At 39.2% G+C, this 15,605-nt stretch overlaps 1 protein-coding gene across 4 annotated transcripts in view; it reads right to left on the minus strand.

The window, feature by feature from the left end:
* Positions 1–712: 712 nt before the first annotated feature.
* ITCH (itchy E3 ubiquitin protein ligase) overlaps positions 713–15,605 on the minus strand; it is a 120,326-nt gene continuing 105,433 nt past the window's right edge. For all 4 annotated transcript variants that reach the window (XM_077831822.1, XM_077831819.1, XM_077831820.1 and 1 more), the window contains 5 exons: positions 14,878–14,998; positions 14,179–14,283; positions 8,844–8,940; positions 8,322–8,394; positions 713–5,124 (listed from right to left, as the gene is read on the minus strand). In XM_077831822.1, coding sequence (XP_077687948.1) covers positions 5,025–5,124; positions 8,322–8,394; positions 8,844–8,940; positions 14,179–14,283; positions 14,878–14,998 — 496 coding nt within the window. In that variant the 3' untranslated portion in view covers positions 713–5,024. The remainder of the gene's footprint in view (positions 5,125–8,321; positions 8,395–8,843; positions 8,941–14,178; positions 14,284–14,877; positions 14,999–15,605) is intronic.

The following is a 15,605-nucleotide window of genomic DNA, read 5'->3' on the forward strand; positions in this document are numbered from 1 at the left end:
TTTTATAAATAAAGATCTAAGGAGCAGAGGCTTCATCACAGAAACATCAGCAAAATCTCATGTCATGGCAAATGTTGATAAAGATGAGGGCTACATCCAAGGCCCTTTCTACATTACAAAAGTTACCATATTTAAGTACAGATTAGTACCATAAACTCTGGCTGTGATCCCACTGGGAGACTGAGATTCAACCCTGGGGAGATTCTTATACTAAAGCTTTGTTCCTTAGTAGATTTTTTCCCCTCCTGTCCACTCAGGCAAGAAGAAATTATAAACAGTTGGGTCACAATCATATTTCACCTTGGTTACTTCTGTAGTGTAGAGCCAAGGTGAATGACAGCTCATTTAATCCTATCTCCCCCCCACCAATGCCTTGCCCCTTTCCTCCAAGCAGCCCAGTGACCTAGATCTTGCTTCTTCGGACCATCATTCTCACTATGCTCTAGGCACAGGATCCAGGTACAGTACTAAACTTTAAATAAAATAATTCCTAAAAGTCAGGACATGGGACATCTGGCTGTGATGAAACCAATCATAAAACCCACAATAATGTGATCACACTGCTGAGTTCCTTTGAGATTAACCATGGCAGAACCATTCCTAGAAGTGAACTGACAACAAACCAACCTTACAGCTTCCATTGCTAAAGGGAACATGTAATTACAAACTTAAGTTTCATATCAGGAAAGGAAATGATGACAGGAAGACCAGCTCTTGAAGTACTTTTATAAAAGTATTTGACTTTCTGAGATACTTTTACAGTTACCTGAGTATTTAAAATTACAGTTCAAGGAAAATTCAACAATGGAATTTCAGTACAGTATTTTACAATCCAGTGCTGCTGATCCTAGTTCATATACTAGTTCACTAGAGCACATATTTACAAACTATGATTCTGAAAGAAAATGAAAAGCCACCACACACACACAAAAACAGGAAGGGGGGCTGGAGATACCAACGGAGTGGAAGATGTTTAGATTACAAATCCAGTGCAGAATGTTAGGAAAACATGAAACAAATAAATGGTGAGTTATACCAGTTTGCTTTTTTGTCATATATTAAAAACTGCAATATATTTGGTCACAAATTATTTTTTCTTTTACACAAATCAACTGGATAAATTAAAATTATATATATTTATATATATATAAAATTAAAATTATTAAAATTATTAAAATTAATTATTAAAATTAAAATTATATATATTTTTATATATATATATAAAATTTTATACTTAGAGCCCTACCAAATTCACGGCCATGATAAAAACCCATCACAGACAGTGAAATCTTGTTTCCCCAACCTCCACCCAGCCCTCAGTGAAATCTAGTCTTGTGTGTGCTTTTACCTTACACTAAACAGATTTCACAGGTGAGACCAGTGTTTCTCAAATTGGGAGTCCTGACCCAAAACGGAGTTGCGGGGGGGGGGGGGGGGGGTCATAAGGCTATTTTATGGGGGTTGCTGTATTGCCACCCTTACTTCTGCGCTACCTTCACAGCTGGGTGGCTGGAGAGTGGCGGCTGTTGGCTGGGCGCCCAGCTCTGAAGGCAGCGCCCTGCCAGCAGCAGGGCAGAAGTAAGGGTGGCAATGCCATATCATACCACCTTTACTTCTGTCCTGCTGCCGTCAGAGGGGGGCAGCTGGAGAGTGGCATCTGCTGACTGAGGTCCCAGCTCAGTAGGCAGCAGCGCAGAAGTAAGCGTAGCAATACCATACCAGGCCATCCTTACTTCTGCGCTGCTGCTGGCAGCGGCTCTGTCTACAGAGCTGGGCTCCTGGCCAGCAGCGGCTGCTCTCCGGATGCCCAGCTCTGAAGGCTGCGCTGCCACGGGCAGCAGAGCAGAAATAAGGGTAGCAGTACCGCAACCCCCTCTACAATAACATTGCGACCCCCCCCCCCAATTCCTTTTTGGGTCAGGCCCCCTACAATTACAACACCATGAAAATTCAGATTTAAATAGCTGAAATCATAAAATTTATAATTTTAAAAATCCTGTGACTGAAATTGACCAAAATGGACCGTAAATTTGGTAGGCCCTATTTATACTGCAGCAAATTTTAAGTCATGACTCTCTTACGACACATTTCATTAATATGTTAACATTTTCTGAACTACCCAGAAATACCAGACTGTGTTAGCGGTAACAATTTTGATCCACTGAACTTATGTTAATCAAAATTAACATCTTCATAAAGCCAAATCCTAAATAGCGTTATTGTAAATCTTATGTAACTGGATCCACTGACATTCTCACATGCATACAGTATAGACAAAGTATGAGTTTACTGCAATTTACAGGCTGCTAAATCAACTTAAGAAAGGCAGATACATGTTCATTAATCTCTACCAAAGATCACTTGGAGTCCAAAGTCACTCTGCCCATCACATGGTGTGCCAAACCGTGTGCTTGTGCACATGATGGTTTCCCCAGATCCCCGTAAAGAGCAGAAGAGAGCATTAATTGCTCGTATTAATTCCTTTTTATTTCAACAAAACATGCTGTAAAAAATTAACAGATCTGTTAGCATTTCCAATGCTTACAAAGCAGAATGTATTTTAAAAGCAATTTTTAGTATGGTTTTCATAAATATTGCTAATTTAAACATTTACTATAAACCTATTTTTAAATGTTAACATTTTGGCCAAAATTCAATATTTCATTTTACAGATTAATTTTTCAGTGAAATATTTCTTATTTGCAATATTTTATAACATGTCTTCTGGTGCTTGGGATATCCAGCCCCCTTTCCCCCTCCCTAATACAGCAGTAAAGACATATAAACATGCCATTTAAATTAAAGGAAGAAATGGAGTAAGTGAGACCCCGGACTGCAAAAATATATACAAGCATTTACCTTTTTCCTGAACTAAACATTTCAACCATAAAAATATTAAACAGCCTCACCCTATAGAACTAGGGCTATGGCTATTTCAACTATAACTATTCTTTATTTTAAAAATATAGGGCAGAAAGCCTTCTGGGTGATATTTATACATTAATATATCTAGGTCCCTACATGAAACATGAATCATTATGCAGAACACAAAAACTATTTTCCATAGCTTAATCTCCCATTATCTCACTTAATCTAATCTTTCTCGTAAATATGTTAGATAACTAGGCTTCATTGTAAGAATCATCAACAGAAAATATTTATCAGGCTTTTGTTCCATGAGCCATATGTTGCAAGATATTCATCAGATGTTTTGGGAGTTGGCAGACATTCCTCCAGGTAAGATAAAGTCAGTTCACTTCTCATCCACCAGGGAAAAGATAAAAGTGGGTCAATTTCTCTAAAACCAGCAACATGTTTACATGCATTTCTTGGACTATGCATGGCAAAGAAAGTAAAAACACTAGAGGTCTAAGCCATTCCCCCTTCTTACAAGCACATGCTGAGGAACAACTGATCCCTTTGCATGACCTGGTACAGAAAATCCCTCACAATAAATGTTAAGAAACATTTTCTTCCCAGATGAAAGTTCGATTGGACAGTGCCCATCTGTCCTCTTTCAACTCTAATATTAGAAGCCTTCCAAAGGGCACTGTAACACTCTGGAGGCAGAAGCAGGTATGCATTAACATGCACTACTGCCGTTTCAAGCGTCATCTCTCTTCCCATAGTTAGAAACTCATCCCATTGAAGTTTAATCATCCGGAGGAAGGAAGGCCAGGGAGAGAGCTGACCATATACAGAAAGTGCATTAATTCCAAAAGAGGAAGTATAATGTAAAATACTATTGTATGCTGTTAGAAAATTGTAATACTAACAGATAACAGGAAGTGAAAGGTGTTATCCGTCCAAATCAGAAAGAACACACACTACAGAAGTTACTGCTCAGAAGCAACTCAGGGCCGAGTTAGTCTGAACACATTAGTTCTAACCTCTACGGAGTTACTGAATTTACTGATATATCAACATTTGGACGTCTGCAATCCTTGACTAAACTTTCTAGGACTGACTATTTCTTAGCCAATTATAGCACATCAGTTCTCCACTAAAATTATAAAGCAATACAATTTTGAGGCTGCTTTATAGCCATGTTTTAGAATCCAGTTACATGGTATACCTCTTCCTGACAACAGGATAAAATCCTAGAAGAAAACTATTTGATTGGGCACTTAACAGCAACATCAAGTCTACTTTCCATTAACTCATTTGATAAGAAACAGCAATCTGCAAATGTATTCAGTGCATTTACTTGAAATCCCAGATGGTCTCATTTTGCAAAATGAGTGTTGAAGTACCACAGTGTTAATATTGTATCTGACATTAAGTGTGTGTATTATATGGAAATGGATCAAAATTCTTCTGAGATAGGAGAGAGCGCTCAAACATGGCAACAACCTCAGACAGGTTATCATGCCAGAATTAACAGGATTTAAAAAACAAAACAAGCTATACTCTGGACATGTGCAGTAGTTCTACACCCCCCTTAGCAATGATCTGAATCAAAATGAAACGTGAACAAGCTCCAGGAGGGGAAAAAACAAACAAACAAACAGTCAGGCCACACTTGAGTAAGAAACAACAGCCAAGCAATGGATCTGCTCATAGTACCCAGAGGCTGGTTACAAGCTGGCTCTAATAACACTGTTGTAAAGAGGCTTATGAGGATGCTGCAGCATTGCACTTCCCAGTGCATCAGTAGCAAAAGAAATGCTACTAAAAAGGAAAGACAGAGCCCAGTTTTTAAAAAACTGTCATTAAGGAGGACACATTCTAATTAATGAATTGTGAAACAAAGCAGAGCTGAGAGCTGTATTAAATCTCTAGTTAGGTCACATTTCATTTGTAGATGAATAATTTGCTGATTTGATTTCTGGAAGGGCTCTGTAGAAATCCAGAGTTAGTGGGGATAAAGTCTCAGGATAACATCCATTTACTTACACACTAGTAATTGTTTAAATAAATCCTAGTCAAGTTTACTTTACAATGAGATGTGCAACAAGCAGAGGAAGAGAAGAACATACATCACACAAGTTCATGTTCTTCGGGGTGCAAATTCACACATGTGATTACTCTTGCCCAAATCCTTCTGTTTCTTCAATTGCAAATAATAATTTTTCCTTCAACTGCTCATAACTCTTGTAGGGTGGCAGGTCCAAGCGATTGAAACTGAAAATAAAAATTAAACAACTTCTAAAAAAGAATTTAAAAAAATTAAAACACAACAAAACCAATCATTTTACTAACAGATGCACCTTGAACATAAATCCAGGGTACTCAACTCCCCACTATCCAGAGTAGAAATCACACTTATTACACAGCTATTTATTTTATATTTAGATGGAGAAAAAAAAAATCTACTGATAGCCTGGGTCTACACATTTTCAAAAGGTGACCAGTGATTTCAGATGTCCCTATTTTTGGGTGCAAATCTTGACACACTTGAAAGAGATTGGATTTCCAGAAGTGTGGCGCACTTATCCACTAACTAAAAATCTGATCCCTTTAAAGTGTTAAGCTGGGCACCCAAAATCATTAGTCTCTTTTAAAAGTGTATGCACTGGTAATATTACTCTACTTAAAACTGCTTATTTTTTTCCCCCTGAGAAAAATGAAAATGGCTGAAGGAAAGGGTCTACCAAAGAGTAAGTTGCATCTTTTCTGTTTTTATTTTTTTAAGTCAAAGGGGAAATTTTCTAATATAAATGCATTGTGATTGATGGAATGAGACCAGATTAATGCTGACTTTTTTGGAAGTAAGTTTATATGCAATTTTTAAATTAAGTTACACAATAGCTGTGCAGTCTAGTTGTGCAGCTGTAGAATTTGCAGAGACAACTACCCCTTGCCACAGTATATTTGTCTGACTTTCAACTTTAAATTAAATACATTTTTGTGAAAATAACCTTGAAAATGCGACTCACGTATAAAAGAGAAGCAGTATTCTCTCCCTCAATTTGCAGACAGCAGCTTTGTGAGGTTTCAATTGACCTTTATCTCAATGATATGTCGATTCTAAAATTGGCATCTATATGTTTCAATGTCCACACTCAACTATTTCACCGCTAAACATTTTAGCAGGAATATAAAGCTAAAATGCTTACCCAATCCCAAACTGCCTCCCCATGCCTTTACAGGCAGAGAATTTAAATATCATAACAAACAGATCCTCATGATTTATTCACAGTATTTCAAAAAAAAATAAATGAAGCTGCCATAGAATTTTCAGCATGCTGTACGACAATGCCACAGAATATGGAGACCATGCTGTACGTTAAAGACAGGTTCTGGCTGTTGAAAGGTTCAAGTTATTTTGGAGTGAATAAGGGCAGGATTCTAACAATATATAATAATCAACTAAACTTTAAAGTCATGAAAAATTTGAGCTTCTCTTGATGCAGGAAGGAACAAATTTAGTATGTTAAAATGGCAACAGTCAGACTGTGCTGGCATTCAATCCTCTTTATATAAGATTTACCACAGTAGGAAACAATTCCAGAGACCCTTACAGCTTTCGAAACTGGCAACTAACTGAGACATTCCTTTGGCCAGATGTTTATGTAACCTACACTAACAGCATGACACTGTCTCCTGATAGTGACTGCACCACATAGACAGAGTTACGGGTCCTTGCCTCTGTGCTAACAGATTTTGTCTTTTAGCTCAAGCAGTAGAAGCTCATGCTTTTAGATCTGGAGGTTCCAGGTTCAATGACTGCAGGTGACTTGCCCAAGGATATTCTTACAAAAGACAGCTGGCTATGAGCTAAGATTAAAGCTTTATTTATAGAAAGTGCAGTTACAAGGGAAAAAATTGCTATATAAGAAACAACTTGAAGTCAGAAAAAGAAAAGGAGTACTTGTGGCACCTTAGAGACTAACCAATTTATTTGAGCATAAGCTTTTGTGAGCTAAAGCTCACTTCATCGCATGAAGTGAGCTGTAGCTCACGAAAGCTTATGCTCAAATAAACTGGTTAGTCTCTAAGGTGCCACAAGTACTCCTTTTCTTTTTGCGAATACAGACTAACACGGCTGTTACTCTGAAACTTGAAGTCAGAGTTACAGCTATTCATAATTTCTGACTATCCTGGCTCCATTTTGTGTCAATACTTTATTTTTACTGAAACATCTATCTCAGCTGTAGAGCACTAGTCCAATGTATACCCCATACCACACTCCAAAAAGCAGTCTCAATATCATTTGTGCCTTCCCTGCCATACTCCAAAGCATTCATACATTTCATGCAATATAAATACTTGACTCCTAACATGTCCATCAAAACATACCAAGCACCAAACTATCAACTGAGGCACAATCAGTGCCGGAAGAAATGCTTTCTATCTGGATCTAGCTGTAGAAGGAAAATAACTAGGATTATGTGATGCTCATCATAGAATATAAGGGTTGGAAGGGACCTCAGGAGGTCATCTAGTCCAACCCCCTGCTCAGAGCAGAACCAATCCCCAACTAAATCATCCCAGCCAAGGCTTTGTCAAGCCTGACCTTAAAAACCTCTTAGGAAGGAGATTCTACCACCTCCCTAGATAAGCCATTCCAGTGCTTCACCACCCTCTAGTGAAAAAGTTTTTCCTAATATCCAACCTAGACTTGAGACCATTACTCCTTGTTCTGTCATCTGGTACCACTGAGAACAGTCTAGATACATTCTCTTTGGAACCCCCGTTCAGGTAGTTGAAAGCTGTATCAACCCCCCCCCCCCCTCATTCTTCTTGTCTGCACACTAAATAATCCCAGTTCCCTCAGCCTTCTCCTCGTAAGTCATGTGCTCCAGCCCCCTAATCATTTTTGTTGCCCTCCGCTGGACTCTTTCCAATTTTCCCACATCCTTCTTGAAGTGTGGGGTCAGTTTCCTTTTACAGGCAGTTCCACTTTTGCAGAGGGTATTGTTTGCTACAGCTGGCCAGAAAAACAAATGGAGGGCAATAAAAATGTAAATCAAGTTAAAAAAAATAAATGGTTGATTACCCACTGGAAACAAATATGTGGATCACTAAGGTTTAGAGTAAGAACTATAAAATTGTTTTGGTTCTATACTAAACTACGATTCAGTTCAAAATGATTATCCATACTTAAGGCTCGACTCCAAAAGGTCCTGGGCATTCTCCACTTTCGCTAAAGCTAATGTAGGATTTGCAGAATACAGGGTGATTATGGCTGTAAAGCAGATTCCAGGCCAGAGTTAATTTTTCTTTGTAATCTCTGGACCCCTATATATTTCTGAGCATCACTTATGCTTAGAGTCCCAAAATAAACTGTTGCTATATTAACCCTTGCTAAAATATTAAAGTAGTCTAACAAAGGATTATTAGAAGGACAATAATATTCTAATCTAACGAGTACTCACCAAGTATGACTTCTGGGTAACCAGTTTTCTTTTCCAACTTTTTCAATACAAAACTTTTGGGGTCCATTGCTCCCTGCAATAAAAATCAAGTATTTTAAAGTGATACCCACATTTGCAACTGGCATGAGAAAGTGTGGGACATAGCTAGCTTTCCTTAATGCAGTAGATAATATTCTACACATCAAATCTAAAGCACCCCAAAAAGACAAGATTATCTTTACTGGCAATAGAAGAATAAAGAAGTCTGCCTTCAATCACTCATCTCCAGCCAGATCAAACCATTTACATGGTGAAGTGCACAAACTTAAAGAAATGGTTTTGAAGGCAGTCTGGGAGCACTCGAGATCAGTGTATGTTTTTCTCCACCCTGCCATGGTTGAAATATAATGGGGAATTATGAGAATAGCTAGTGAAATGTATTTGATTCGATTCATTACAAAAAAGCTGTTCATAAACAATCACAAAATACAATTTGTCCTTTTAAAAAATGAGCTAATACATTAGAAGGATTATTCTACATACCCATGAGGTCAGCAAATCCTCCAACTGGTAATCTGCATGTTCCTGTAACAAACTGCAATAGTCGCATTCTCTTCTCATTGTCTATTTCTTTCACAAACTGAAAGGGAACGAATATAAAACAGATATGTAGGTGCGCCTTCTACACACAATTATTTTCACAAAGAACATCTATGACCATAAATTAACCAATTAGTTATATTACTGTGAAAATCCTCTGGAGCAGTAATAGTATGCATTAATAAAGTCTCTCTCAGCACCTTACAAAGTTAGGGAAGCATTATGATCCCCATTTCACAAATAAGGCACTGAATAGAGAGGTTAAATTACTTGCCCGAAAGAACATGAGTTAGGTGAAGAGGAACATAAAAAGTTACATGTTATGTTACATTTAAGTTACTTGGTTTCTTTATTCAGAATTAAGAACATGTTGAGTTTCTGTCTGCATAAGTGACTACCAGAATTTTCTTTGGAGCGCATCAAGATAGCTCTTAAATATTTTTATTTTTGGAAAGACAGAAAATAGGTTTCTGAAAAATATTCTAAAATACTAACTGTCCAAAAGGTGATCATCATTTAATACTACACCGTTCTAATCTTCATTTTGAAGATCAGACACTCAGTATCCAACATTTGACATGCTAATGTCTGACTGAAAGATCGGCTTTCTGCTGGTGTAACAGGAAACATACCCTTCCTGGGACTATATTCCCATGTTGGTGGCAGTATTAATATATTGGGGGAGGAGGGAAGAGAGCAGAATGTAATTTTGATAACAGAAAAATTAAACTCCGGTTGAATAACTAAGCTGTAGTGCCTATTGCCAACAGCCAAACATCTAGTTCTCCAAGGGTCATGGCAGTCATAAGGGAATTAATGTCTCCAGCACCTGCAGGAAAATACGTATTTCCAGGCTTGCTGTATGCAGGGACTGACAGTAGCATCACTAATGCTCTGTCTCCATTTCAGATTCACACTTTGTAATAAAGCCCCAGGGACGCAGAGGGACAGCTGGGCAGGATACTGGAGTACCTTTAGTGCTTTGGGGTTCAGAATGGTCAGTAGCGCCAGTCACTAGCTGCCCCTACAAGGCAGGTTTTTACTCCTAAATTGAGGAAACCTGTTAACAAGTCTCTCTGATCTTAGGTCCATCCCAGCAGAAGTTGTGAAATACTTTATCATAAAGCTGAAAACTATCAGCACTGCTAGGGCAACTACTTCTTCACACCTTATGGCCATTTCTTTCTTTTAGCAGGTAGCATGTTTTCCTGATCTGTGTAGGGCTTTATTAATAAGATGCATGATAGAAGGGTGGGCTTTGCTGCAAGTTCTTAGATAGAAAGAAAGGCTACTTACTTTCTCCTAACTGTTGTTCTGAGTTGTGTTGCATATGTCCATTACACTGTAGGCATCTGCACTGGTGCTGGAGAATTTTCCCCAGCAGTACCCACTGGGCAGCCCTGCCCACTGCTCAGCTCCTCAGAGGGCAGAAAAGCCTCACCCCTCCTCCAGTTCCTTTGCTCTAGAATCCAGTGGTAGACTCTGATGCACTGGGGTAGAAGGGTGGGTCGTGTAACAGACACATGCAACACATTTAGAAAAACAGCAGTCACAAGGTGGTCACTAACTGCTTTTTCTTCTTTGAGTGCTTACATATGTCCATTACATTGTAGGTGACTCCCAAGCTGTTACCTCAGGAGGTGGGGCTCCAAGTCTCATCAGAAGAGGGACTGTAGGACTGCCTTGCCTACGTCTGGATCTTTCCTTGAAGCAACAGTCTGGAATGTCTGGTAAAAGTACAGACTGAGGACCATGCTGTTGCTCTACAAACGTCTGCAGGAAATGGGGTAAACTGTTCGAGAAAGGCAGGAAAGGGCCAGATGGATCCAGGTCAACTGGCATGCTGTCCTCAAATGAGTCAAATCTGCTATTTTGAGGACTGGGGATGCCTTTACCTGAGGAAAAGGCAGGCATCTGCTGCCTCCTCTGTGATCTTTTCCTCTTCTTAGGTTGGTCTGCCTGATGGTAATATTGCTGTCTAGGCTGGTATAGAGGATGATATAGTGTCCTTTTCATTGTGGAGGTGTAGAGTCCCAAGCACTTCAGAACTATTCTTATCAGAGAATCATAGAAATGCAGGCCTGGAAGGGACCTCAAGAGGTCATCTAGTCCAGTCCCCTGCACTGAGGCAGGACCACCTATTATCTAGCCCATCCCCTGACAGGGGTTTGTCTAACCTGATCTTAAAAACATCCAATGACAGAGATTCAACAACCTTCCTAGGTAATCCATTCCAGTGCTTAACTGCCCTGACAGTTTCCTAATGTCTAATTTAAATCTCCCATGCTGCAATTAAAGGCAATTACTTCTTTCCTGTTCTCAGTGGATAAGGAGAACAATTTATCACCCTCTTCTTTAGAGCAACTCTTTAGGTACTTCCCCCCTCAGTCTTCTCTTCTTCTGACTGAAGAAACCCAGTGTTTTCAATTTTTCCACATAGGTCATGTTTTCTAGACCTTTAATCATTTTTGTTGTTCTTCTCTGGACTTTCTCCAATCTGTCCACATCTTTTCTGAAGTGTGGTGCCCAGAACTGGACACAATACTCCAGTTGAGATCTTAACAGTGTTGAGTAGAGTGGAAGAATTACTTCTCATGTCTTGCTTCCAACACTCCCACAAATGCATCCCAGAATGATGTTTGCTTTTTTTTGCAAGTGTTGATTCTCATTTTGTTTATGATCCACTATAACCCCAGATCCTTCTCTGTAGTACTCCTTCCTAGGCAGTCATTTTCCATTTTGTATTTGTGCAATCAATTCTTCCTTCCTAAGTGTACTACTTTGCATTTGTCCCAACTGAATTTTAGCCTATTTATTTCAGACTATTTCTCCAGTTTGTCATCATATAGAATTCCAATCCTGTTCTCCAAAGTGCTTGTAACCCTTCCTAGAACGGCAAACTTTATAAGTGCACTCTTTATGCCACTGTCCAAATCATTCATGAAGATACTGAATAGAACAAGACCTAGGACAGATCCCTGTGGGACCCCGCTTGATATGACCTTTCAACGTGACAGTGAACTAAAACAGTACAACTGTCCAACCAATCGTGCACTCACCATATAGTAGTTTCATCTAGGCAAATTTCCCTAGTTTGCTTATGAGAAGGTCATGAGAGACAGTAGCAAAAACCTTAAGAAAATTGAGATATCACATCAACTGCTTCCCCCCCATCTACAAGGTTTGTTACTCTGTCAAGGAAAGATATTAGGTTGGCGTGACATGATTTGTTCTTGACAAATTCATGTTGACTGTTATTTATCACCTTATTATCTTCTAGGTGCTTACAAATTAATTGTTTATTTGCTCCATAATCTTTCCAGGTACTGACGGTAAGCTGACAGGTCTATAATTCCCTGGGTTGTCCTTATTCCCACTTTATAGATAGGTACTATATTTGCCCTTTTCCAGTCATCTGGGATCTCTGCAGTCCTCCATGAGTTCTCAACAATTGCTAATGGCTCAGAGATCTCTTCAGTCAGTTTCTTAAGTATTCCAGGATGTATTTTGTCTGGCACTGCCAACTTGAAGACATCTAACTTGTCTAAGTACAGTAATTCTTAACTTGTTCTTTCCCAGATTTAGCCTTAGAAACTATCCCATTTACACTGATGTTTACTATGTTATTCGTCTGATCACTGCTAATCTTTTTGCTGAAAACAAACAAAAAAGGCATTTAACACTTCAGCCATTGCTGTGTTCTCTATTTCTATGGAGTGCTTTAGAGTGTGCAGTCTTATCTGTTCTGGAAAAGAACAAGGCACACCTTTCTAAGGGGAAGCCCCTTAATCATTTGTTGCACCTCTACTGGGATTCCCAAGAATTGCATCATTACATCCGTTGCCATAGACTGAGAAGTGTGCAGCACTGAATAAGCTATGAGGCAATCCTCAGCCATGAGTGACTGAAACTGCTCCCTTGAATCTTCAGGCAGCTTGGTGACTAAACAGGATATGGCTTCCTACTTGGAGAAGTCATACTGCAACAATCAGGTGTGATAGTTGGCAATCTGAAGTTATAGATTTCCTTGGAATAAATTTTTCCGCCAAAAACACCAAGCTTTTTAGTGTCTGTCTTGGGGTGACCTAGCACAGCTCTGACAAATTCTCTCATTCATTATGGATCCATCTAAAAAGTCAGGAGTGGACGTAGATAGAACTGCTCAAATCCTGGGATGGAACCTGGTATTTTCGTTCTGCTTGTCTGACTACTGGAGAATGGAGGAAGGTGTCAGCCAGATCATTTTGTCTGGCTGCATGATAGCCTAACATAAAGAACATAAGAACGAACACACTGGATCAGATTAATGATCCACCTAGCCCAGTCTCCTGTCTTCTGTCCGTGGCCAATGCCAGGTGCTTCAGAGGGAATGAACAGAACAGGCAATTGAGTGATCCACCCTGTCGTCCACTCCCAGCTTCTGCTAGTCAGAGGCTAGGAGTTGCATCCCTGACCATCTTGACAAATAGCCATCGATGGAACTATTCACCATGAACTTGTCTAATTTGTTTTTTGAACGCCATTATAGTTTTGGCTTTCGCAATATCCCCTGACAATGAGTTCCACAGGTTGACTGTGTTGTGTGAAGTACTTCCTTCTGTTAATTTTAAACCTGCTGCTTAATAATTTCATTGGATGACCCCTAGTATGTGTGTTATATGACGGGGTAAGCAACACTTCCTTATTCACTTTCCCCACAGCAGTTATGATTTCATAGACCTCTGTCATATTCCCCCTTAGTCGTCTCTTTTCTAAGCTGAACAGCCAGTCTTTTTACTCTCTCTTCATATGGAAGCTGTTCCATCCCCGTAACCAAATTTGTTGCCCTTCTTTATACTTTTTTCAATTCTAATATATCTTTTTTTTTGATGGGGTGACCAGAACTGCATGCAGTACTTAAGGTGTGGGTGTACCATGGATTTATATGGTGGCATTAAGATAATTACTGTCCTATCCATCCCTTTCCCAGTGGTTCCATCATTCTGTTAGTTTATTTGATTGCCACCGCACATTGAGCAGACGTTTTCAGAGAGCCAACCATGACTCCAAGATCTCTTTCTTGAGTGGTAACAACTAATTTAGACTCCATCTTTTTGTATGTATAGTTGGGATTATGTTTTCCAATGTGCATTACTTTGCACAAATAAAGTGGAACTGGACCTATTATGGTAGCACAGACTTGCTTTGTGATTTTGGTTTTTACTCATCGTGCTGTAGCATCGTCCCACTCCTTCTGTAATTCTTACTTTTAAAGATAAAGGAAAAATCAACCACAAACCTGCCAAAACCACATAATGTGTTTGCTGGTCCTGGTGTAGTGCCGATAGATGGTGTGTCTCTGCCAGTCATTCAAGTCAATCTCTTGCATTCCGCATAAAAGCACCTTTTTCGGGGGAGAATATAGAAGTATAAGCTAATATTTTGTTTCAATGGCTTCTATACAGTGGCAGCAAAGGACATCTGTGCTTGCACTTGGAAACACCTACTATGACTGTATATTCACTTTTTATTTTAAAGTAGCTGCTTGCTTCCACCTATCAATAAGCAGTAATGCTGGTGACCTCACAGACACAGAGCTTTATTCAGACCTACTATAGGAAAGGGTAATCTCTGATTATGAAGAAACCAGACAGAATGGGATAATCTTCCCTAATGAAAAGATGAACAACTGCCTGTTTTTGGACCTCAAATATAGAGCTCGGTTAAAAGAAATATTAAAAATGACTACCCAGTGTGAACAGTAACACTGCTCTCTTCTGTGTATATAACTTCTCCATATTTTTGTTTTTAAATAAAAAATGCTTCCTGGGGGAAATGTATTAACCAAAGAAACTGTTTAGGAAAAATTTTCACCACTAACCAACAGTTTCTTCAACAATCACACAGCTCTGTTTTGCAAATTGAGGGCTAGACTCCCACTGAGTCTTGTTCACTTTAATTGTAACCGTACTTACCCATACCCAAATAAGTCCCTCACCTCTAGTTCCTTGGCATCAAAGTACTGCAAGTACTGCTGTGGAAGAATTTCATTGAAGCCTTCAAAGAAAGCTTGTGTCTGTTCTTCAACACCTCGGGAAAGTCTCCATTCTGCTACCAACCTGGAAAAGGAAAAAGATAAGGTAATCTGTCATTTAAACTGTCCCAAGCTGCCCAGATCCACATTTCTTTTGTTAGCCCACTTTGTGATGAACTGTGAACTATGTTAAAGAGTATTATGGAAAGTTCTGAGGACAAAACACCACATAATTTGTAACCTTATCTCAATACAGTGCAAACCAGCATTGAAGTGAAAGTTAAAACCTTTCATTTCTGACCATTCCGCTAAGAAAAAGCTTACACGATCAAAGAGAAGGCGGTATCTATCCAGCGATTATACTAATGAGTGCACAGCAGTCCCTAGGTATTCAAGAAAAAAGCAAAAAGCTGTATTTTTGTCCAATATTCTCCCCAGAAATCTCAGTCATTAACCATGAAAAGGGAAAAACTAGGTCAAGTTGTACTGGTGAAGATAATGAGGACTGCTAGCTTACCAAGAAACGACTATGTCCATTTGGAAAGTTCCATATTTGTGTCTGTTAATCATGAAACTTTGCTCTGTGTCAGAAATTCCACTCTCCATAAATAAAAGGGTGAAAAGCAGGCAGGAGACCCGGAGAACCTGAACCCAGGGAGAAGCAGATATTATGCTGAATTCAAGCCTAACCT

The sequence above is a fragment of the Eretmochelys imbricata genome, chromosome 13 (genome assembly GCF_965152235.1).
Source record: "Eretmochelys imbricata isolate rEreImb1 chromosome 13, rEreImb1.hap1, whole genome shotgun sequence".
In the NCBI taxonomy this organism is placed as follows: Eukaryota; Metazoa; Chordata; order Testudines; family Cheloniidae; genus Eretmochelys; species Eretmochelys imbricata.